This window comes from Protomyctophum parallelum (assembly GCF_964188405.1).
Source record: "Protomyctophum parallelum genome assembly, chromosome: 2".
In the NCBI taxonomy this organism is placed as follows: Eukaryota; Metazoa; Chordata; class Actinopteri; order Myctophiformes; family Myctophidae; genus Protomyctophum; species Protomyctophum parallelum.
Window position 1 is genome coordinate 4,742,819 of NC_139699.1, and position 24,892 is coordinate 4,767,710.

The 24,892-nt window shown below is 43.7% G+C and overlaps 1 protein-coding gene across 1 annotated transcript in view; it reads left to right on the forward strand.

Moving 5' to 3' along the window:
* Nucleotides 1-851: 851 nt before the first annotated feature.
* The window catches only part of slc6a2 (solute carrier family 6 member 2), a 73,684-nt gene continuing 49,643 nt past the window's right edge, over nt 852-24,892 (forward strand). Inside the window, exons 1-4 of the mRNA XM_083793621.1 lie at nt 852-992; nt 1,431-1,875; nt 6,825-6,956; nt 13,343-13,577. Of these exons, the coding sequence (XP_083649747.1) occupies nt 1,584-1,875; nt 6,825-6,956; nt 13,343-13,577 (659 nt within the window). The 5' untranslated portion in view covers nt 852-992; nt 1,431-1,583. The remainder of the gene's footprint in view (nt 993-1,430; nt 1,876-6,824; nt 6,957-13,342; nt 13,578-24,892) is intronic.

The following is a 24,892-nucleotide window of genomic DNA, read 5'->3' on the forward strand; positions in this document are numbered from 1 at the left end:
AAATGTTGCGTGCGCGTGAAGGTGGCGGGGGGGCCTTCTAGCTTCAGTGCCATGGGGCCCTCAGAGGTGTTAATCCGGCCCTGTATAGAGGCAACGAAACCTGCACCCAAATAACAGAATCCCGCCTTGTTTACCTGTTTCTTCGCCTTTACCATCACGTCAATTATTCAATCTTCTCAAGCCAAAGTCCCAAACACAGCCCTGGAAGGATTCTATCAAAAGAGCACTGGAGAGCCTTAAAAGGGACACTCATTGACTTTAATGGGATGAACCCATCAGCCATATCTAATAGAAATCGTTGCCTTCAGCGAGAGCTGGCGCGGGATTCAATTACCCGTGGAACACAATGCTTTTACCGCTTCTTAGAAAAACTCTAATTCAATCTATTAACCAGGAGAAGAAACAGATAAATAAAGTCAAAATTAAAACATTTTTTCAACCAAAAAAAAGACAAAGTTTTCTTAAAGAAAAAAAAAAGGCAAAATGCAAGTATAGACATTTGATGTTTTATTATTGATTCCAAAAAAGAAAGAAAGAAAGAAAAAAAAATGGCACAAAGATGTGTCAATGTTTTCTTATTCTTAACGTCACCCCGTGCTGTTTTGTGTGTGGGCTATATATAGTCATCACTTTATGTTGGGTTTTCCAGTTTCCACTAACTAATCTGCGTTCGCCCGTAGCGGTGTAGCCTAGCTGTTTCACTCTTCAGGGCGCCACCGCTGTGCACTGCACTGGCGATCAGCTCGCACGAAGGGCATGCCCAACCCGGACTCGCGACTGCATGTTGCGGAAAGTGTTCAATAGGCCTAATTATACAATATCACGTGGAGGAGACAGGAGAGGAAACGGATCCGAATGCTCACATTTGATATGAGACTGAGAGAGCCGGAGAAGGCGAGTCTTAAAACTTCCTTCAGGATGGGCAGTCTCCCAGACGCATCTGGACGACAGCAGCGACCAGTCACGATGGAGAGATGTCCCTAGCTGTTCAAGTATGGACCTACAATATTGAATCACTTTTAGTAACGATGACATGCTGCTTTAGCCTTTTTGCTTCTTACTATTGTCGTTGTCATTATAATGCCTGTAGAAATAATGATTTTTTGTTCGGGGCAGTTTTGGAGCGAGCAGCGCTCAGTGCGCGCTCCGACGCGATGAGGAGTCCGTTCTACTTTAGACTCCACACCTGCTGTTGGAGTGAATTACTATAAAGGCGATTCTTCCATGTAGATTTTATACTTTTATTATTCTATTTTTAGACATGTCTTTGCACTTTGGGGAGGAATAATAACCCAAATCTCCCCATGAATAGCCTACTATAGCCTGCCTTTGCTGTGCGTAATTCACGATTGAGCGTATTTTCTGCCTGCAAGTGAAACGTATCATTCCACAGTCTATACAAACTTTCCGTGTGTCTCTCCCACTTCCAGCTCATGCATGCGGAGGTATCGACTGCAGTTCCCGGGGAGAAGCGTCGCTCATGCGGCATCAGCAGCACCGCCAATATCACCCACACCAACGTCGCCAATTCCTCGTGGCCGTGAGAGCACGAACGGGCCGGGGCCACAGCGGCTTCCGTAAACATGAACATCCAGGTCCTGCCAGAACATAAACTGTCGTCGGTGGCTCCGCTTATGCAGTGCAATGTGGAGAAAAAAGACGTGGAACTGATACTAGTGAAGGACCAGAATGGAGTCCAATACACCAGCTCCACCATCATTCCGAGCCAGCAGTCTGGTCCCCCCGACTGCCCCGACGGGGAGGATCGGGAAACCTGGGGCAAAAAGATTGACTTTCTGCTGTCGGTCATTGGCTTCGCGGTGGACTTGGCCAATGTGTGGAGATTCCCTTACCTGTGCTACAAAAACGGTGGAGGTGAGTGAAACGAGCGTGGGGTGTAATACAAACAGAGCCCTTGTAGTTACTAGCTATATGTCACAATATGTGCAGGGTAGTAGGTAGGGTACACATAATAGCCCAACCTATTATCTGAAGGTTAATTCCCCTCAAGGTATCAGCAATGTTCTACTTTTAGATTAAAATGGTCCCATATGTGGCAAAACATCCGTATCGTTCTAATGGCAAGCTATTTTAGATATCACTGCACAGGCTCAGTTATTTTGAATCCCATAAATAGCGTTAGATGTAGTGCATTTTTGAGTGCATTTTTTAAAAGAAGAAACCACTTCATTTCACTAGAGGTTCATTGTCATTGCATTAAAATGAGCTATTGTGGAGAAGATCACCTCATATGGGATAGCATGTTGTTTAGACAGTTTTGATGTTTACCTGTTATCCTAGTTACTTTGTAGCACTAAAGTATTTTAATACGTGACCATTAACCTTTCCATTGTTGAATAGGGTCAAACTCTAATCTTGCACTTTATAAGTTGTTCTGGACAAGTGTGAACAGTGATCCAATGTTTAAATTGATGTAGGCTAGAGAAGAAGTGACAATGAAAAGCCTCTAAATTCTCATCTATCTCGCATGAGATACAACTGTGGCACAGCGTTAGCCTAATCAAAGTTTAATTTAGGCCATACTTACCAGAGTTACTTTATTGATTGCAAAAAAAGAAAGAAAAAATAGAGCTAAGAAAGCAAATTGAAGAAAGAGCCATATTCTAAATTCTCTGCATCTGAGTATGACAGTTCAACAAGAACAACGTGGCGTTTTAATGAGACTTCTGTTGCCTCAGGCATGCAGTTGTGACAAGTGTGAATGAGTGCCCTGGCTGGTCGGCTACCTGCTGGGCTGTGCTGTGTTTGCTGTGCTGTGTGTGCACACGTCACTTCATGTGGTGAAAATAAACATTGTGAAAGGTTGTGAAAAGGTTGTGAAAAGCTCCGTGGTGTCTGTACAACTGATGTGTGATCCGTTTGACCTTCACATAAATATGTATTCAGTAGGGGAGGGCCTACAGCTCATACTGTGGCATTGTTTCATTGTTAATTGTGGCATTAAAGGCATAGTATACTTTGCCCATAGTATAGTGTGCTGGTGTTAATCTGCAGAAACACACTGCCCTCTCTCACTGTATGTTGGTGTTTTTTCACTGTTTGTTTTGCTAGTAGCTCCGTTTGGAACCTCTATTATCTATACGCTGCTACGCTTAATTTAGCTCCGAGCTGAGGTTCCGTGTCAGGATATCCCTGCACTGTTGCACAGGTCGAGCTGGGTCAAGCCCGTCCACAAACAGTGGCGAAACAGTATCAAACATAGCTCTAATGCTATTTTACCGATGACTTCCGGGGCTCGCATGAATGCAGACCAGCCTCTCGTCTTTAAAAATAATGTTGGTGCTACTCACCAAAACAAAGGCGGGTTGTGTCATTAGAAAGCCTACTTTCCTTAGTGGACGCACTCTGAGCCCCCCCCCCCCCCCCCCCCCCACCACACGTATAAACTGTACTTTTTGGCCAGAAAGGGATTTGTTTCCACCGGAGGAAAGATATTCTCTGTGAGGGTTTTCTCTGGGCAGTATCGGTAGATGGCACAGTGGAGTAACTCAGAGTATTTTTATCCCGGTGGAAACAAAGGGATTTATACGTGTGGTGGGGGGGGCTCAGAGTGCTTCCACTAAGGAAAGTAGGCTTTCTAATGACACAACTCGCCTTTGTTTGTTTTGGTGAGTAGCAAAATCGTTCTTTTTATTTAGGGGCGGCTGTGGCTCAGGAGGTAGAGCAGGTCGTCCAATGATCCCTGGGTCGGCGGTTCGAATTCCAGCTCCTCCTGTCCACAATGAGTGTCCTTGGGCAAGACACTGAACCCCACGTTGCCTCCAATGAGTCGGTCGGTGTAAGCTTGCCACCATTGGTGTGTGAATGTGGGAAGTGAGGACGCTGGCGTCGACTGTTAGTGTTCGCCGCTTCACCTCCCAATGTATGAATGAATGAACCATTGTAAAGCGCTTTGAGCACGTGGAAAAGCGCTATAAAAATGCAATTCATTGTTTACTAAAGACGAGAGGCTGGTCTGCATTCATGCAAGCCCCCGAAGTCATCGGTAACATAGCTCTAAAGTCCGGCACTTAACATTTTTTGTCCGGCATCAATACAAAGCGGTTGTTTGTCAGCCAGTACCATCTTTTCCCAATGCAATGCGACTACATTTTTATTTAAAGCTTGATTTAAGAAGTTGTTTGACGCCGGACTAAAAATGTTAGTAAGTGCCGAACTTAAGTTTATCAACTGTATCTCGGTTCTGATACCTTTAGTTTTTGAAAAGAGTACTGTTTGATACTGTTTCGCCACTGTTTGTGGACGGGCTCGACCCAGCAAGACCCCATTTCGACCTGTGCAAGGATATCATGGGACAGAACCTCATCTCGGTAGATGAGGATGTTTGGGCTTCCAAAACAAACAGTTAAACACCACAATACAGCGACAGGGCAATGTGTTTTTTGCAGGTAAACACCACTACAATTCTCCATTGGCTGATAACTGCTGGCATAGAGGCAAATGAGTGAGTTTTGACATTTTCATGTCAAGTACCCTCAAATTAATATGTATTTGACCACATATACATATGCATATAAAATATATGTCTATATAGCTTATGCACTTTTTATTTCCATGTGGGGGGGTGCGCCAGCTAGGTCGGGAGCAGAGTGTAGAGTAGGAGAGTAGCGACACGCTTTGATCTCGTCACAAAGCGGGTGCCTTTGGGCTATAGTTCCAAACATTGGAACTATGGCTGGAACTATATTGAGATAGAATGAGCACTTCCGCATTCCATTGATACAATGACAGTCAACGCTAGTGTCGCCACTCTCTTACTATATTACTCTGGTTGGGAGGTAACAGGGGGTGCATGGCCAAAAAGGTTTGGGAACCACTGGTTAACACATTAACACTTGATCCACTGCAATTTGCCTACCGTCAGAACAGATCCACGGACAATGCCATTGCTACATCACTCCACCCCAACCTCTCACACCTTGAGAAAGACGATTAAGTCCTGTGAGACTTGTTCATACTGTACGTGTTCAATACCATAATCCCCTCAAACTAGACACCAAGCTAAAAAGTGAATCTAAACCAAAGCCTTTGTAGCTGGATCCTCGACTTCCTGACAGAACAACGTCAGGTGGTGCGAATGGGAACAACTGACCCTCATCACAGGAGCCCCTGAGGGATGCGTTTTGAGCCCCCTTCTCTACTCGCTGTACGTCATCTACCTCTATGTGGCTTTGTTCAGCTCCAACCATGGCCATGGTTGCAGACAACACAGTGATAGGCTTGATAACAAAGGAGGATGAAACAGCCTAGAGGAGAGAAGTGGAGAACCTGGCACAATGCTGCCAGGAGAACAACCTAGTTCTTAACGCTGACAAAGAAAGAGCTAATCTCCAACTACAGTCTCCTAGAGATCGCTCTCCCATCCAGATCGGGTGCAGAACTGCAGTGGAGAGGGTCAGAGAGTGTACATTTCTGGGGGTGCACATCATGAAGATCTCAGTGCAGACAGAGCGGGTGGTGAAGAAACAAAGTCTGTGTGAACTGAGCGGTGCAACTATACATTTATTGTTATAGTTACTGTACTGTACTGTGCTCTGAACTGTATTGTAGTGTACTGTGCTCTGTACTCTACTTTGATTATCTTTGAAAGAATCTTTGAGAAATGACAGAGTGACCGTGTGGGGGTCCCGGAACATCCATACCCCCAGGAATGTGGGGAGGCATACTATCATCCGACAGAGGTGCGCAGAGGTGCGCAGAGCTGCGCTGCGGGTCGGGAGAGGGTTGCGGTTAGGTTTAGGTGTCTGCCCCGGGGGAGGTTAGGGTTAGGGTGAGGGAGGAGGTAGGTTGTCGTTCGGACCAATGCTCCGTCGGATGAAAGTACTGCACTCGGAATGTGCCCAGTGGGGTGGCCCAGTTCCGGCGAGCCTTCTCCCGTCCGAAATGGTCGAGAAACGACAGAGTTACTGTGTTGCAGCTTTCCGTGCTCCGACAGACACGTACAGAACACACTGCATAATTGAGCGTAGGCACCGCTCAAAAAAATAAAAAAATGAGAGAAAAAGAAATGACGGGAGTGACAAATCATTAGCAACAAGCTAAGCTAACCGGCTGGTGGTGGTGTTAGCTTAGCTTGTTGTTGCTGATTCAACGCACTGATTGAACTTCACTTCATCTCCGCCTGTAATCTAGGTTATTTTGTTATTGACAACGTGAACGAACCCTGACACCAGCGCTGCAAAAACAGACAGATCTACAAGCTCTCAACGCGTTGCGAACGGTGCTGCAGAGACAGGCGCGACGTGGCACGGTGAGAGCTTGTGGATCTGCCTTTTTTTCGACTCGCGACCCACTGTAAAATCACGAATATATCGTCTATCTGCGATTTTGGGCCAGACGATGGATGGGCGATAGGAAAATGTTGCTATATCGCCCAACCTTAGTTAGCGGACAGCCAAACACATTATTGGATGTGATCTCCCCCCATCCAAGCCCTGTGTCAGCAAAGCTCGGGGAATCATTAAGGATCCAAGCAATCCCAACCAATAGACTGCAAAAAAGCTTCTTCTCCCAATTCCCCGTACAATCAGGTACATGAACGAACTGACCAGAGGCAAAGGAAACTCCATGAGTGAAATGCATAACCATTAGAGCCCCGGAATGCCAATGCTGTGGGGAAGTACATTCACCAAAAATACAGATCTTCACGCTCAAAGGGCGTCGCAACGCAGCACGTTTTGAGCTTGCAGATCGTCTATTTTTGGTGAAGAGATTTGGTGTAGACGAAAAAAGAGTACAGTTGTAAACTCAAGTCCGATGACAATGTTGCCAGGTTGGTGTTCAAACTGTATCTGTTGTTTCAGGTGCCTTTCTGATCCCCTATCTCCTATTCCTGTTTATCGCGGGGATGCCACTGTTCTACATGGAGCTGGCCCTGGGTCAGTACAACAGGCAGGGGGCGGCTACCGTCTGGAAGATATGCCCCATCTTTAAAGGCAAGTTACACACACACTAGCACACACACACACACACACACACACACACACGTGTGTGCACGCGCACGCGCAAACGCATGCACACACATACACATCTGGCTCTCTCACCTCTCAACCTATGCCGCTCACGTGCACTCTTTGAGGGTCTTGACCTTATGTTTTGCTCCACCTTTGTTCACCTATCCCTTCCGCTGGTAGCGACCAGTCGGTGTGTCATGTCTCTCCCGTGCTCGCTTCGCCTCTCCATGTTTCATGATCTTTATTTCTGCTTGTTCCTGAAACCTTTACCCTTCTTCTACTTTACCAAATGTCACACAGATCTGAGTGACAGGACGCAGGCATGCATGCACGCACACACGCACGCACGCACGCACGGACACACGCACGCACGCACGCACGCACACATGCACGCACACACGGACACACGCACGCATGCACGCACGCACACACGGACACACGCACGCATGCACGCATGCACGCACGCACGCACACAGCCATTCTGTTGGAGACCTGTCATAGACGATTTATGTTGTAAAACTCAGAATGTTTTTCAGAGTCATATTCATGAATCTGAGTCTGCATGGTAAAACCTTATGAATCTGAGTCTGCATGGTAAAACCTTATGAATCTGAGTCTGCATGGTAAAACCTTATGAATCTGAGTCTGCATGGTAAAACCTTATGAATCTGAGTCTGCATGGTAAAACCTTATGAATCTGAGTCTGCATGGTAAAACCTTATGAATCTGAGTCTGCATGGTAAAACCTTATGAATCTGAGTCTGCATGGTAAAACCTTATGACTCTGAGTCTGCATGGTAAAACCTTATGAATCTGAGTCTGCATGGTAAAACCTTATGAATCTGAGTCTGCATGGTAAAACCTTATGAATCTGAGTCTGCATGGTAAAACCTTATGAATCTGAGTCTGCATGGTAAAACCTTATGAATCTGAGTCTGCATGGTAAAACCTTATTAATCTGAGTCTGCATGGTAAAACCTTATGAATCTGAGTCTGCATGGTAAAACCTTATTAATCTGAGTCTGCATGGTAAAACCTTATGAATCTGAGTCTGCATGGTAAAACCTTATGAATCTGAGTCTGCATGGTAAAACCTTATTAATCTGAGTCTGCATGGTAAAACCTTATGAATCTGAGTCTGCATGGTAAAACCTTATTAATCTGAGTCTGCATGGTAAAACCTTATGAATCTGAGTCTGCATGGTAAAACCTTATTAATCTGAGTCTGCATGGTAAAACCTTATGAATCTGAGTCTGCATGGTAAAACCTTATGAATCTGAGTCTGCATGGTAAAACCTTATTAATCTGAGTCTGCATGGTAAAACCTTATGAATCTGAGTCTGCATGGTAAAACCTTATTAATCTGAGTCTGCATGGTAAAACCTTATGAATCTGAGTCTGCATGGTAAAACCTTATGAATCTGAGTCTGCATGGTAAAACCTTATTAATCTGAGTCTGCATGGTAAAACCTTATGAATCTGAGTCTGCATGGTAAAACCTTATTAATCTGAGTCTGCATGGTAAAACCTTATGAATCTGAGTCTGCATGGTAAAACCTTATGAATCTGAGTCTGCATGGTAAAACCTTATGAATCTGAGTCTGCATGGTAAAACCTTATGAATCTGAGTCTGCATGGTAAAACCTTATGAATCTGAGTCTGCATGGTAAAACCTTATGAATCTGAGTCTGCATGGTAAAACCTTATGAATCTGAGTCTGCATGGTAAAACCTTATGAATCTGAGTCTGCATGGTAAAACCTTATGAATCTGAGTCTGCATGGTAAAACCTTATGAATCTGAGTCTGCATGGTAAAACCTTATGAATCTGAGTCTGCATGGTAAAACCTTATGAATCTGAGTCTGCATGGTAAAACCTTATGAATCTGAGTCTTCATGGTAAAACCTTATGAATCTGAGTCTGCATGGTAAAACCTTATGAATCTGTCAGGTCGATTTTGAAGGTGCAGTTTACCAGGTCGTGATACATAAATTGGCCTCGCTCTGCGCACATTCGTATTATGAAAGGCATATCGGCCCGTGTTGAACGCACTCGGCCCGTGTTGAACGCACACACATTTGGCATACCGCGTCCCTGAATATTTTAGCATTGTGGGAGTGTCCATATGTTAATTATTCTCGCTTTGCGCAATTTGCTATTAAGCCCCTTGACCTAAAGACACTCAGCGCATAACGATTAGACGTGGGTCTGACCACCTCATAAACGCAAAAAGCACTGTTTGATTTGACACTTGAGCGGCTCTGGAAGGCTGGTAGAGTGTTGCCATGTCTGTTTATTATAAGCGGCTTATTTTTCTGTAAAGTTGCTTTGTGTGGTTGCTTTTCTTGTTTCTAAAGTGGTTATTTGGGCTTTTCTCCTAATGTTGTTTAAACCAGTGATCGTCACACAGCACATTCCCATGTCAAGGATCCCCAGATGAATGCATTTGCCCAACTAAGGACAGCTAATCCAAAAATTAAATAAAAAGATTACTTTTGAAAATAGCAGATCTATACCAGCTCACAATGCATCACATTCATTCATTAAAACTATGAACTCTGACTGCAGGGGGATATATAATGATCATTATAACAATGTGCAAGAACATATTTAAAAAGAAGGAAGAACTTTATATTTGTGGACAATCAAAATATGTTTTTTTATTTTAATGTGGTGTCATTCAAATTAATCTGGATATGGCAGACTCACTATTTAGAAAATAAAAACATGGCACTTCATTTAAAATAGGTTACAGACCCCTGTTATATGCGCTTATTTTTATAGACCTATTTACTTGTTTCTATGAGACATGGCGGTTTTGCGTCTTTAAAAAAAAAATGTTGAGATTAGAAACGGCCATAATTCTTTCATTTCTCAACCTTAAAAATAAATAAAAACATCTCCATAATCCGTGGGAAATGTGCTTTCATATGCTGTATCACACCCGATTCAAGTCTTCTTCAATAAAATGCTACGAGCGAACTCAGCGAAGACCATACCATCGGGGCCACAGCATTACGCAGCACGCATTCAACTCATTCCTTCGTCGTGACTTGAATGAAATAAAATATAATAAACGTTATTTTACTGGTGTTTTTCAATAGAAACAAATAAAGAGCGTGTGTAGGCTAGTGTGTGCAAGTGCAATGCAGTGCATATACATGCATGCACTAGGCTATATTTCTTCCGTGTCGGGATGGTGATTGAGCTCTTCAAGTTCACAGCCCGTTTGGTCTTTCATAAAAAAACGTTGATATTAGCCTATAAACACTCATGGTTCTCTCATTTCTCAACCGTTTTATTAAATGTAAAAATCTCCATATTCCTTATGAATCTTGCTTTCATTCGCTGTATGGTACATGGTTCTATCGTTATCGAATTAATTAATTACGCATGGATTGGCAATTTGCCAATATGCTGCTATATCTACTCGCAATTCCATTCCGATCTGAAAGGTGGGTCTGTTCTTTTGAGGCATAAAGGTGACAGCATGCAGTGCAATAGGAATAATTAACCCAAATGTGACAAAGGCATGTCATGTCTTCTATGGTGCCAGCCTGAAGAAATGTCATACCACGACGGCACGACCCCCAAAGTGCGCATTCCGTATGTGACATCAGCTGACTGGTAAAGAGAATAGTACGGACATGTTGATTGGGTACGTCTCAAACACGCCTTAAACACACCCATGACTAATTCAAGGCCGTTTTGCGAACTCCGCGGGGTGTCAAAAGCGCTTCTTAACATGCCCAAAATTGCAATATGACATACTACACGCCCCCAGATCATAATACTGTAATTAGATTAGTAATATAGAAGTAAGTAACATAGAAGTCCTAAATCGACCCCTGTGTCTGCATGGTAAAACCTTATGAATCTGAGTCTGCATGGTAAAACCTTATGAATCTGAGTCTGCATGGTAAAACCTTATGAATCTGAGTCTGCATGGTAAAACCTTATGAATCTGAGTCTGCATGGTAAAACCTTATGAATCTGAGTCTTCATGGTAAAACCTTATGAATCTGTGTCTGCATGGTAAAACCTTATGAATCTGAGTCTGCATGGTAAAACCTTATGAATCTGAGTCTTCATGGTAAAACCTTATGAATCTGTGTCTGCATGGTAAAACCTTATGAATCTGAGTCTGCATGGTAAAACCTTATGAATCTGAGTCTGCATGGTAAAACCTTATGAATCTGAGTCTGCATGGTAAAACCTTATGAATCTGAGTCTGCATGGTAAAACCTTATGAATCTGAGTCTGCATGGTAAAACCTTATGAATCTGAGTCTGCATGGTAAAACCTTATTAATCTGAGTCTGCATGGTAAAACCTTATGAATCTGAGTCTGCATGGTAAAACCTTATGAATCTGAGTCATATTTATGAATCTGAGTCTGCATGGTAAAACCTTATGAATCTGAGTCTGCATGGTAAAACCTTATGAATCTGAGTCTGCATGGTAAAACCTTATGAATCTGAGTCTGCATGGTAAAACCTTATGAATCTGAGTCTGCATGGTAAAACCTTATGAATCTGAGTCTGCATGGTAAAACCTTATGAATCTGAGTCTGCATGGTAAAACCTTATGAATCTGAGTCATATTTATGAATCTGAGTCTGCATGGTAAAACCTTATGAATCTGAGTCTGCATGGTAAAACCTTATGAATCTGAGTCATATTCATGAATCTGAGTCTGCATGGTAAAACCTTATGAATCTGAGTCTGCATGGTAAAACCTTATGAACCTGAGTCTGCATGGTAAAACCTTATGAATCTGAGTCATATTTATGAATCTGAGTCTGCATGGTAAAACCTTATGAATCTGAGTCTGCATGGTAAAACCTTATGAATCTGAGTCATATTTATGAATCTGAGTCTGCATGGTAAAACCTTATGAATCTGAGTCTGCATGGTAAAACCTTATGAACCTGAGTCATATTCATGAATCTGAGTCTGCATGGTAAAACCTCCCGTGTTCAATTAACGGTGAGATTGTATATTGTATTGTTTTCCAAGCGGTTAGATTGAAAATGGTTGAGTTGAATTGAACGATACGTATGAATCTGAGTCATATGTTTTGTTACTCAAGTAACACCCTCTGCATGAGAAGAGGGTGTGTCACTTGCCAAAAAAAAGAGAGCTTTAAAAATGGTTGAGCTTATCTAAACCATTGGTTCTCAACCTGGGGCCCACAGGATATTGCATATAGCTCTTCCCCGTGACCGTGCATCTAAAATATGAATGCATCTAAAGACTCTTATAGCGAATGATTAACCCATTCTGACCTGAGATCAGATTCATACGAGGTTTCCGCCGGACACACACTGGTCTGATGAACCCATTCTGACCTGAGATCAGATTCTAAAAATGTCAGTCGTTCTTCGATTTTTCAAAAAATAGCAGACCTACAAGCTCGTATCGCGCCACTCGGTGGCGCGATATGAGCTTGTAGATCTGCTATTTTTAAATAGCTACAGCATAACATGATGCTGACACCAAAATGGGTGCCCGGTGAGAATCCGGGTTAATCCGATCGACGTGACCACCTTCACCGTTGTTGTTTTGGTTTACGGAGGAGGCCGTCTTCTTCTACAGCCAAATAGAATGGTGGTGAACGGTGGCCGGTTGCTGAACTATCGGCGCCCCCTGCTGGCCTGGACTGAGTTAAGTGGTCAGATGAGTGGCCCGAAATTCTCAAGTGGGCCCTGATCCAGAAAAGGTTGAGGACCACTGATCTAAACTAGTGGTTCTCAAAGTGGGTTCTTGAAGGGGTTCCAGGGGGTCCCCAGCAGAAATAATTAGGACCCAAATAGACCCTTATGTATCTGCAACGCAGAGAGAGTAAGAATGAATTTGTGTGCTCTCAGAGTTAACCCATTCTGACCTGAGATCAGATTATAAAAATGTCTATTACATCCTGACAGTTTCATTATTAACCCATTCTGACCTGAGATCAGATTCTAAAAGTGTCTTTGATTTTTCAAAAATAGCAGACCTACAAGCTCGTATCGCGCCACTCGGTGGCGCGATATGAGCTTGTAGATCTGCTATTTTTCAATAGCTAAAGCATAACATGATGCCAACACCAAAATGGGTGCCTGGTCAGAATGGGTTAAATTAACACTACAGTGTAGATAGGGGTCCCAGAGATCAAAATGGTCCGTCGTCTGGCATATCAAATGCTGGGGGATCTTGAAATTAAAATGGTTGTGAATAACTGCTCGCTCAATCAAAATAGTCTCTCATTGGCATAACTTTTACAAAGGCAGGTTCGCAGGCTAATATGTGTCAATTTGGGGGAGGGGGTCTTTGACATGAAAATGGTTGAGGACCCCCTGATCTAAACCCTGCTGTGGTCCTCCTCAGGCGTGGGATACACGGTGATCATCATCGCTCTGTACGTGGGTTTCTACTACAACGTGATCATCGCCTGGTCCCTCTACTACCTGTTCTCCTCCATGACCAGAGACCTGCCCTGGCTCCACTGTGGAAACCCCTGGAACAGCCCCAACTGCACCGACCCCAAGATCATCAACAGCTCCTTCCTGGGCAACGATTCCTACTCCAAGTACAAGATCACACCGGCAGCGGAGTACTATGAGTGAGTAGACCCCCCCCGCTATGTTGGGCTATTTGAATCTGAATCTGTGGAAATGGAGTCTTACGAATTAACCCCAAAATGACACGAACCATCCCTCGCAGTCTCAATCATAATGAATGATGTATGATGAGTCATATGGCAAATATAGCCAATCCACTCCATCGTACAACATTCGACAGGTGGCAGTAGATCAGGAGGTAGATGTGGCCGCTTGAGAATTGCAATGTTCCTGGTTCGAATCCCCGGGTTAGCCTTGATGTGTCCTTGAGCAAGACACTGAACGACCATACACATGGTTACCTATGCCGTCAGTGTGTGAAGGTGTGTGTGTGTGTGTGTGTGTGTGTGTGTGTGTGTGTGTGAATGGGTGAATGTAATGCCCTTGTAAAGGGCTTTGGATAAAGGTGCTATTTATAATTAACCATTTATAATTCAGGCTTAACATCATATCGTTGCTGTCGGACAAAAACCTCTTATCGCCATATCTAATCCTTTTATGTTTTTTTCCGTAAATTAATTCCATACTTTTTTCCTAATTAAGTTGTTTTTCCTTTTGTTGTTTTCTCCCCCCCCCCCCCCCCCCCCAAGTAAAGCGTCTTTGGGTACTTGAACGCCTGATAAATTTGAGATATTATTTTGTTGCCGCCAAACTGAAGGCATGGCCGAGACATGTCCACCCATCCGTGTGTCCGACTGTGTGTGTGAACAGCTAATCTCCGGAACCATTGGCCCGTGAACAGATAATCTCTGGCACCATTGGCCCGATCGGTGTGAAACTGTGCACACACACTCCCCCTGGACGCCAGAGCAGAACCTATGTCCTATACAGATTTTGTCCAAATGGTATTATCTCTATAGAGCAGGGTTCCCCAATTAATTTTCCTCAAGGGCCATATTTTGACTAGCGTACCAGGCTGGGGGCCGAGTCTGCACGCGCGAGGTCGAGGTCTTGCCCTGAAAATAAATTTTCAGGGCAAGACCCCATTTGAAAAGGATGCCCAGTTTGACATGCATAGGCTACTGACCCCCATTTAATGCCATTTATATCTAGGACCCTTAAAAAAGAAATTCTTTCATGGGCCACAAGGGGGCGCTCTGTGGGCCGCAAATGGCTCGCGGGCCGCCTATTGGGGAACCCTGCTATAGAGCGTCGCAGTCCCTCCCCCTTTCAGAACAACGAGTGGCCCAGGAAATTAATCTCAATGCATTTTCCTCATAGACTTTTCAGAAAGTATTTATTTAAAGACGTTTACGCCACGGCGGACAAAGCCAACTCTTGTCGTGACAAATCATGACAGCAAACACAATTTTTCAGGCCAAACAAAGAATTAGAAAGTAGAAAAAAAACGGCAGGTTTTAACACTTTTTTTGTTGTTTTTCTTTCTTTGTAATTATTTGTTTGGTCCAAAATATTGTGTGTGTTGTCATGATTTGTCACGACAAGAGTTGGCTTCGTACGACGCTTAAAAGGTCTTTAAATAAATACTTTCTGAAAAGTCTATGAGGAAAATGCATTGAGATTCATTTCCTGGGCCACTCGTTGTTCTGAAAGGGGGAGGGACTGCGACGCTCTATAGTCATGTGATTACAGATTTTTTCCAAATGGTATTATCTCTATAGTCATGTGATCAAGATGGATCTGTCCGATTTTTCATATTCCATCCTGATCCCATCCACACATTTCGAACATTTCTGGTCTACAATAACCTACCTGACCTGAGGAGCACTTGTCCTAGTTACTATTATTATTATTACTTAATCATACTACAGTGTCACACAAAAGTAGCAAAAATATCCGATCTTAAAGCGAGTGGCGTTGATCAGACACAGTGTGTCTTACAACACCAGGTCTGAATCATCTGGGATTTGCCAGAGAAAAAAGTCAGGTACCTTTAATTTTTTTTGATTGATTGATTGATTGATTTGTTTATCTCGGACACTGTTAAAAGACAAAGATTATATCTGTGTGGAGTTTGCATATTCTCCCCGTGTCCCCTAGGGACCCTCACAAAAAAACATGCAGTAATCCTGTTCTCTAAACTACCTCCCCCTGGCCAGCGGGTCGCCTGGGAAAGGAACTGGTCGGAATAACGTGTTCCTTCGACGCACTACGTACGGCCGGGGAAACTCTCCCCTGTCAGGTGAAAAGAAGCAGCTTGGACTCCTCATGCATAGAAGGAGGCATGAGGTCAGTCCGCTGCGCCCCCCCCCCCCCCCCCCCCCCCCCCCCCCAGGTTGGCAGAGGAAGTGTAGCGCCCAGGATTACATTAGATAATTGGCACTGGGTGCAAAGAAAACTGGGTTACAAAATCGTGGGATAAAAAAAAAAAAAAAAAAAAAAAAGAAACACTCTCTTTGGGATGGTTCTGAACCACTTTTCAATAGTCGTGCCCCAGACATTAGATATCAATCTAATGGGCTGGCTATGGCTACTACAAAACTGTAATGGAAATCTAACATAATTAGATGCCTATGTTTCTATGCCTTTATAAGCGTCATTCGCATAATAGCATTAATCTAAATCTATGCAAGCATTATTACATTATTATATACTGTTAATTTGGGGGAAAAAATAAGGAAAAAAAAGAAATATACACGTACGCACGCACACGCACGCGCACACACACACACACACACACACACACACACACACACACACACACACACACACACACACACACACACACACACACACACACACACACACACACACACACACACACACAGTTGAACCGGCATGGAATTGCGGGTGTGGCCATGCAGGCAGTGGTCAGGATTCACAGGATGTGAGACAGCTCTATAATGTGACCATTGCCAAATGGACCCCTCTGTGTTTAATTAACTACAATAAGGACGTGTGTTAAGTGTAATGTTTTCGAAATAATTGTAATTCAGACAATAAATGTAAAAGTAATTTACATGGAGGGAATTCCAACAGGTCGGGTGCCAAAGAGTTCAGAGCAGTTTCTCTCTCTCTATTCTCTTTCTTAATGTCTATTTTTTCCATTACATTTGTCGATGCCCTTTCGATTACTTTGTCACAAATTCTTCAACATCCACTCATGAACATTTTGAGCACTATAAAAAAGGCCTACAGTACAGACAGATGCAGTGTTTGAAGGCCTACAGTATCTGAAAGGCCTACAGTACAGACAGATGCAGTGTTTGAAGGCCTACAGTATCTGAAAGGCCTACAGTACAGACAGATGCAGTGTTTGAAGGCCTACAGTATCTGAAAGGCCTACAGTACAGACAGATGCAGTGTTTGAAGCACAGGGGGGGGAAGAAGACCAGCATCCGTTTGCACTTCAAAGCAATTCACCCTCCCCCTCCCCCCCCCCCCCCCATCTGATGGACCTCCAGCACGTGTTCAGACTGAATCTGCAGCAGCAGCACACAGAGGAGGCAGTGTGAAGCCAACTCCATGTTGCACAGATTCGTTCACTATTTTGCGTCGGCAGCGCGTCGGCAGGAGACTCCCGATGACAAGCTCCCGTCGTTTTCCGTCCATATCGCCGTGCCAACGCGTCAGAACCCGTTGATGAAGAACCAAACATGTTCGGTCGGCTGGCGACCCTCGGTTAGACGGCGCTGTCCGTGTTGTAGTGATAAGGCGGTAAATGCTCCACTGTAGAGTGGTTCTCTAAGGGCCGATTCATACTCCTATTTTAGCGCTGTTTCGGCGCTGTAGTGCCGAAATGATTTCGGCTCGTCAGAAAATTTCAGTAGCACCGAAGAGCCGACTTTAGGACGGTACCCGCCCCCCCCGAACCTCAAATGACGTCAAATTGTAGGCTCTACAGCGCCGAACCGACTTTTATTCGGCTCTAAAATAGGAGTATGAATCGGCCCTAAGTCTGCTCATCTGACTCGTCATGTTTCAGTGCCGACTACTCGTACAGTGTGAACTAGATACTGTAATAGAGTGTCTTCTAGGTGAAAGAGCATGCCACTGATTGAGAACATTATTTCCACCTGTGCTGATTAGCAAGATCCCCTGCAGCCTGTTGTAGCCTCTGAGTGTGCTGTGTGTGTTCAGTTCTGCTTTGAGAGTCACCAAGTAAAGACCTGTGTTTGTATGCTCTCCAAGTGTGGTTATTTAGAGTCCCAGAATATTACAGATACCATAATTATTCTCAATGTCAACTCTCAATTCATATACCAATTGATCAACTCCAAAGCAAAGCTAGCGAAAACAATGTTTTGTTTGGTGACAAGCTACCTTGCCAGATTATGTGAGTGAAACAAGCGACCAGGTCTATGAAAACAAGCCCAAAAGAAGAAAGAATCATGAAAGCAAGCCCAAATAAGCAACTAGAAATATGCCCAAACTAAAGCAACGGGCAACAGGGCAACTATGAATATTAAGCTATGTTACAGGAAAACTAGCCCAAACTCGTGTACAATAAGCAGAACTGGCAATACTGCAAACTGCGCTGCAGGCTGCTTTTTACAATTTGCATGCAGAAAAAATTATGTTTCGTAGGGCGACTGGTTTTGTGCTGATGCAATGCATTTTCAACGGGAGTCACATGGTTTGACGAGACAAGCTTGCTCCCTGGCTTTCTTCTGCCCTCCTCCCCCCCCCCCCCCCCCGTCAAACCACGTGACTCCCATTGAAAATGCATTGCGAGCCGTGCGACACACAGAAGAGACAGGAGACACAGAGGAGACAGCTGTCTCTCAGGTGTGAACGGCACCTTTGCACACTACGTATGTGACTATGTTTTAAGCCAAATTCCAATACCCAATATCTCGGCCACTCGCTCACTCACACTCGCTCACTCCAGCGTGGCAAATGACGGTGAAATTGGTGACCTGCCAAATATGTGACCATCTTGTTCACACAACTATTACATGGAAGACTTTAAATACATGGCCTAAATACAGTTAGGTTGAACTCTGCTAATGAACAAACTGCAACAATTGACATTAGGACACATTTACATTATGTGATTGTCTACACGGTTGTCACATATTTCAGCAGGTCACCAATTCCACCATAACACCACCTTGCTGGAGTGACTGAGTGCGAGTGAGCGAGTAGCCGAGATTCTGGGTATTGGAATTTGGCTTTAGCCTATCGTCTGCTGATGAGGATTCATGCTGCTTACTCTGCTCACTCTGAGCTCGCATTTGTAAGTGGCTCTGGTTGAGAGAGTGTGCTAAATGCCTAAATTGTAATTGTCTCATCCTCGGCTCATGTGCGCAGTAGTGGGGCACAAACACAGTATGCTGGCCATTATGTCACATGAGGCTAAGCATGCAGATGAAAGGTCCTCTCCATGCCTGCTGTGCATAGATTTCCCTCACGCACGCACTCACTCACTCACTCACTCACTCACTCACTCACTCACTCACTCACTCACTCACTCACTCACACACTCACACACTCATTCACGCTCTCTCTCTCTCTCTCTCTCTCTCTCTCACTCACCCTCTCTGTTCCTAAAATGTTAAACCAGCCTGTACTGTTGTGCATTAATTTACAGTTACAGTACTAACAGTTCCTGAGATAGTACCAAACTGTCCCATATGGTTCTTCTGATGTTGAATTACAAAGTTTTGCATTCAGTATTTCTTTCTAATGACGATTGTGATTAGGCTGTACTAATTTCAATAGTTGCTAGCTGTTTCATATTAATATGGTTTACATAACAGGATTTTACTTTGTAGATCAGGAAGGGGGTGGATTGTAAATAACTGATTTACAAGTTCACAAAGTGACCTTGTGTTGTGTATGTGTATACATAAATTAGGTGCTGTTGATGGGGCGTGTGAGGGGCTGAGGTGTTCTCTGTCACAGTGTGAGGGGCTGAGGTGTTCTCTGTCACAGTGTGAGGGGCTGAGGTGTTCTCTGTCACAGTGTGAGGGGCTGAGGTGTTCTCTGTCACAGTGTGAGGGGCTGAGGTGTTCTCTGTCACAGTGTGAGGGGCTGAGGTGTTCTCTGTCACAGTGTGAGGGGCTGAGGTGTTCTCTGTCACAGTGTGAGGGGCTGAGGTGTTCTCTGTCACAGTGTGAGGGGCTGAGGTGTTCTCTGTCACAGTGTGAGGGGCTGAGGTGTTCTCTGTCACAGTGTGAGGGGCTGAGGTGTTCTCTGTCACAGTGTGAGGGGCTGAGGTGTTCTCTGTCACAGTGTGAGGGGCTGAGGTGTTCTCTGTCACAGTGTGAGGGGCTGAGGTGTTCTCTGTCACAATTGAGTTTGGTAGAGCGTGTAAGAAAGGGAAATTGAGTACATGTTCATTAATGAGACTCGGAGACTTCCAGCGTGACTTCTTTTCCCCCAAACAATATTTATATCATACATGATATAGCAATATGCTCTGAGTAGAAACAAGCACATAAACAAAACAAAACAAAACAAGAAATGATCACATAGTTAGTTAGTTAGTTAGTTTATTTATTTATCTCAGTCATTTACAGTACAGTACATTTCAGAATGGGGGTTTCAGAATTACAGTTTGACTGAAAAGGTTTGGGCTGAAGCCGAAGCTTATCATGCCCACCTTTTAAATGATTCAAATAATAGAAGAAAAGGGAAAAAAAGGAACAGAAAAAAAAAAAAAAACAGGAACAATAGCAATGGGAAAAACTGATTCTCTGTAGTGATGTGCTTCTTGTATACCAATGATGAACAGAAAATTAATATTTAGCTTAAATGCCTTATACTAGTTACGTTACGCCCACATAGATTTAGCTTTATTAGAGCGTACCTTTATATTTGAAGTGGTTGCTTCAAATATAGTGTATTTTTTTATTCTCGTTTACTTTTACTGCATATGTGTTTGTATATTTATGTTTGAAGTGGTTACTTCAAATAATTTATTTTATATATATATATATATATATATATATTTATATATATATAATTTTAGTATATATAAAATAGTATATTTGTGATAGTGTTAATAATAGTGATATTTGTCAGGTGAAAGAAGCGCTGTCTCCGTTGTGTTCACGTTTATGTTGTTGTTTATTTTCCATATGACTTGTTGCGTGCTGTCGCTGATGTCAATGTGACTCTTCATGCCGTGCACATTGATGTCAATGTGACTCTTCATGCCGTGCACATTGATGTCAATGTGACTCTTCATGCCGTGCACATTGATGTCACGCTGATGTCAATGTGACTCTTCATGCCGTGCACATTGATGTCACGCTGATGTCAATGTGACTCTTCATGCCGTGCACATTGATGTCACGCTGATGTCAATGTGACTCTTCATGCCGTGCACATTGATGTCACGCTGATGTCAATGTGACTCTTCATGCCGTGCACATTGATGTCACGCTGATGTCAATGTGACTCTTCATGCCGTGCACATTGATGTCACGCTGATGTCAATGTGACTCTTCATGCCGTGCACATTGATGTCAATGTGACTCTTCATGCCGTGCACATTGATGTCAATGTGACTCTTCATGCCGTGCACATTGATGTCAATGTGACTCTTCATGCCGTGCACATTGATGTCAATGTGACTCTTCATGCCGTGCACATTGATGTCAATGTGACTCTTCATGCCCTGCACATTGACGCGTGTGGTTTCTTTTCCACATGCCTGGTTGCTGGCATCAATTTCCACATGGCCAGTATTATGTTGTGAGTCTTCATGCCATGCAGACGTTGAGTTTGTGACTGCATGCCGTGCAGTCGATGGGATGTTATGGGTTGTTGCCAGTGTTGGCAACTGTCGTGACAGAAATAAGCTAACCAACCTCCAAAAACCAGGCAAGCAACTGTGGGGAAAAAAACAATCAAAGTTTTGTTGGAAATAAGCAGACTTGGCAACCCTGGAGTCGACTGGGTTGTGAATGGTCGCGTACATTTCAGGGGCTGTTGTAGGTCAGGTTTCACCTGACAAAAATTGAAAGAGGAATGAGTGAATTACTTTTTACTATATACTACCTAACCATCTTGGAGTAGACAGAACAAAGTGGTCAGAGTATGTTTTATGATAAATGCTTTTTGTGATGTATTCCCATGCTTTTGTTCTTGCTTATTGTAAGTCGCTCTGGATTAAGAGCGTCTGCTAAATGCCTAAATTGTAAATTGTAAATGTAGAGTACAGTTGTAACTCAAGTCTGTTTCACTAAGACGAGAGGGTTTAAGTCATTATAGGCTTTGCGTCAGTGCTAATTTAGACTAATACTATGACGAAACATTTTCATCAACTACCTTTTTTACTGACGAAAACGAAATAAAAATGTAATAATAACTACTATATGATGACTTTAATAGAACTAAAATATATGACAAAAACAAAATTGTTTTATTCAAAATTGTATACTAAACCTAAATCAAGATTTGTTGTCAAAGAAGTTTCCTTCATCAAAAGGCAAAAATGGTCAACCGGTGTTGTCCATCGGCACTGGTACTTTAATGTGTTTAATGTCCCAGGATTTGCTGCGCCCTCATTTCCTCTACAATCAGGCTTTTAAAGGTTTTATGACATTCATTTTCATTTCTTTTTCTTTTTCTTTTTTCTTTTAGGTTTTATGACCTCAATTACACCCAAAAAACCTGAACTTTGAACATTCAGTGGATTTTCTGTGGTCTGAAGTTTTATTTGGGTTTTTTTTGGGCCTTTTGAGCTACAATGAAAACAGGCAACACAGTGAAACAGTGACATCTGCTGGCAAATCCCATTGACATAAAATTTGCAGTAAGTGATGTCACTTACTGCCGGCAAATCAGAGCACCTGTTTGAGCCAGAAAACCCCAGATCACAGAAAATCTACTGAATGTTAAAAGTTCATGTTTTTTGGGTGCAATTGAGATTAAAAACCTAAAGAAAAAACAAGAACAATTCCAAAACCTTTTTTTTAATGTCACAATCCCTTTAATATACTTTAGAACAGAGTGAGGCGGGCCTGCTCAGGGCCACAGGTGTTTTAACTCTTTTTTTGTTTTTGTCAAATATGTTTTAAGAACAGGTTATGAAGTCTTATTCAATTTGTACAGTGTGAATTATTTTGTTTTATGAAAAACAAAAGGAGGAAAAAATAAAGAAACAAAGAAAAAACTAGAAGAAGTGCCCCTCGGGGCACATGTCTCAACCAGGATTGATATTTAGATGAAATCAGGACTAACTAGAAAAAGTGCCCTTCTGGGCACAGGTCTCCACCAGGTTATCCACAGATCCGTGCAGTTAGAGGTAAAAACACTTTTCGGCCAGTTATAGCGCCACCTTGAGGCTGAGTTGAAATTGTTCATGTGGCATTTCGTCCTCGGCCTAGTGGGAATGTGCGTGCACAATTTCACGGAAATCACGCGATGTGTTCATGATTTGCAGCATTTTGTTTGAAACTGAGCACTCCTGTGAAATTTGGAAGCCAATCTTAACCAATCAGGATGGAGTCTGAGAAATCTGAAAGACCCGTTTCGTTGAATGGCTCTAGAGAGACTGTGTACCAATTTGCGTGATGTTTGGACAAAATCTGTAGGTGTACTGTGCAAAAACTTGTTTTGCACAAAGCGGCCTCCTGGTGGCGCTATAACAGGCCGTTCTGGAAAGTTTGGGGCAGAGGTTCATGGTTGGCATCCAGGGAGTGTGTGTGCAAAATATGGCATCGACCGGGTTAACGGTGGCCGAGATTAGCTGTTCACGGACGGACGGACGGACGGACGGACGGACGGACGGACGGACACGCGGACGGACGGAGTGCAAAACATACTCTCCCCACATGCCTTCGGCCTGGTGGAGACAATAAAAAGAGAGTGTTGCACATAAATGGGCCTCCTAGTGGCGCTCGAAAAGGCAGAATTGAACTAGAAAAAGTGCCCTTCCGGGCACAGGTCTCCACCAGGTTATCCACAGATCCGTGCAGTTAGAGGTAAAACACTTTTCGGCCAGTTATAGCGCCACCTTGAGGCTGAGTTGAAATTGTTCATGTGGCATTTCGTCCTCGGCCTAGTGGGAATGTGGGTGCACAATTTCACGGAAATCACGCGATGTGTTCATGATTTGCAGCATTTTGTTTGAAACTGAGCACTCCTGTGAACTTTGGAAGCCAATCTTAACCAATCAGGATGGAGTCTGATAAATCTGAAAGACCCGTTTCGTTGAATGGCTCTAGAGAGACTGTGTACCAATTTGCGTGATGTTTGGACAAAATCTGTAGGTGTACTGTGCAAAAACTTGTTTTGCACAAAGCGGCCTCCTGGTGGCGCTATAACAGGCCGTTGTGGAAAGTTTGGGGCAGAGGTTCATGGTTGGCATCCAGGGAGTGTGTGTGCAAAATATGGCATCGAAAAACTTGTTTTGCACAAAGCGGCCTCCTGGTGGCGCTATAACAGGCCGTTCTGGAAAGTTTGGGGCAGAGGTTCATGGTTGGCATCCAGGGAGTGTGTGTGCAAAATTTGGCATCGACCGGGTTAACGGTGGCTGAGATTAGCTGTTCACGGACGGACACACGGACGGACGGACGGAGTGCAAAACATACTCTCCCCATGCCTTCGGCTGGTGGAGACAAAAATGTAGGCCAGATGTTTTTCCTTGGGCTGTAGGGAGTGTGTTTTTCCTTGGGCTGTAGGGAGTGTGTTTTTCCTTGGGCTGTAGGGAGTGTTTCCTTGGGCTGTAGGGAGTGTTTTTCCTTGGGCTGTAGGGAGTGTGTTTTTCCTTGGGCTGTAGGGAGTGTGTTTTTCCTTGGGCTGTAGGGAGTGTTTCCTTGGGCTGTAGGGAGTGTTTTTCCTTGGGCTGTAGGGAGTGTTTTTCCTTGGGCTGTAGGGAGTGTTTTTCCGTGGGCTGTAGGGAGTGTGCACTGGAGTTCTCAACGGGCCCAAAAGTTAAGACCCAAGGTTCGGCCCAACCCTAAAAATTACCATAATGTTAAGCCCGAAGCCTGAAAAAGCCAGACTAAAAACAAACAAAAAAACAACACCACTAAATGGCGGCAGGTCGGCGCTGTGGTTCAGTGTGTGAGAGTGAGAACGTAGTTCAATGGGTCAACGGACTTATCGCCGAAATAAATGATTTATGTAACTCACGTTAGTTAGGCTGTCAATGTTCCATTTCCATCATTATGGTAAATGGTAAATGGTGTATTTATATAGCGCCTTTATCCAAGGCGCTTTACAGAGATTGTGCATTACATTCACCCATTCACACACACATTCATACACCGATGGCAGCGGAAACCATGCAAGGCACCAACTAGCACATCGGGAGCAATTAGGGGTTCAGTGTCTTGCTCAAGGACACTTCGACAGTAACTCTGGGGGAGCCCGGGTTCGAACTGGCAACCTTACGGTTACCATCCTGGCACTCTACCCCTGAGCCACCGCCGCCCATAATGGATTCCAGACAGTGGTG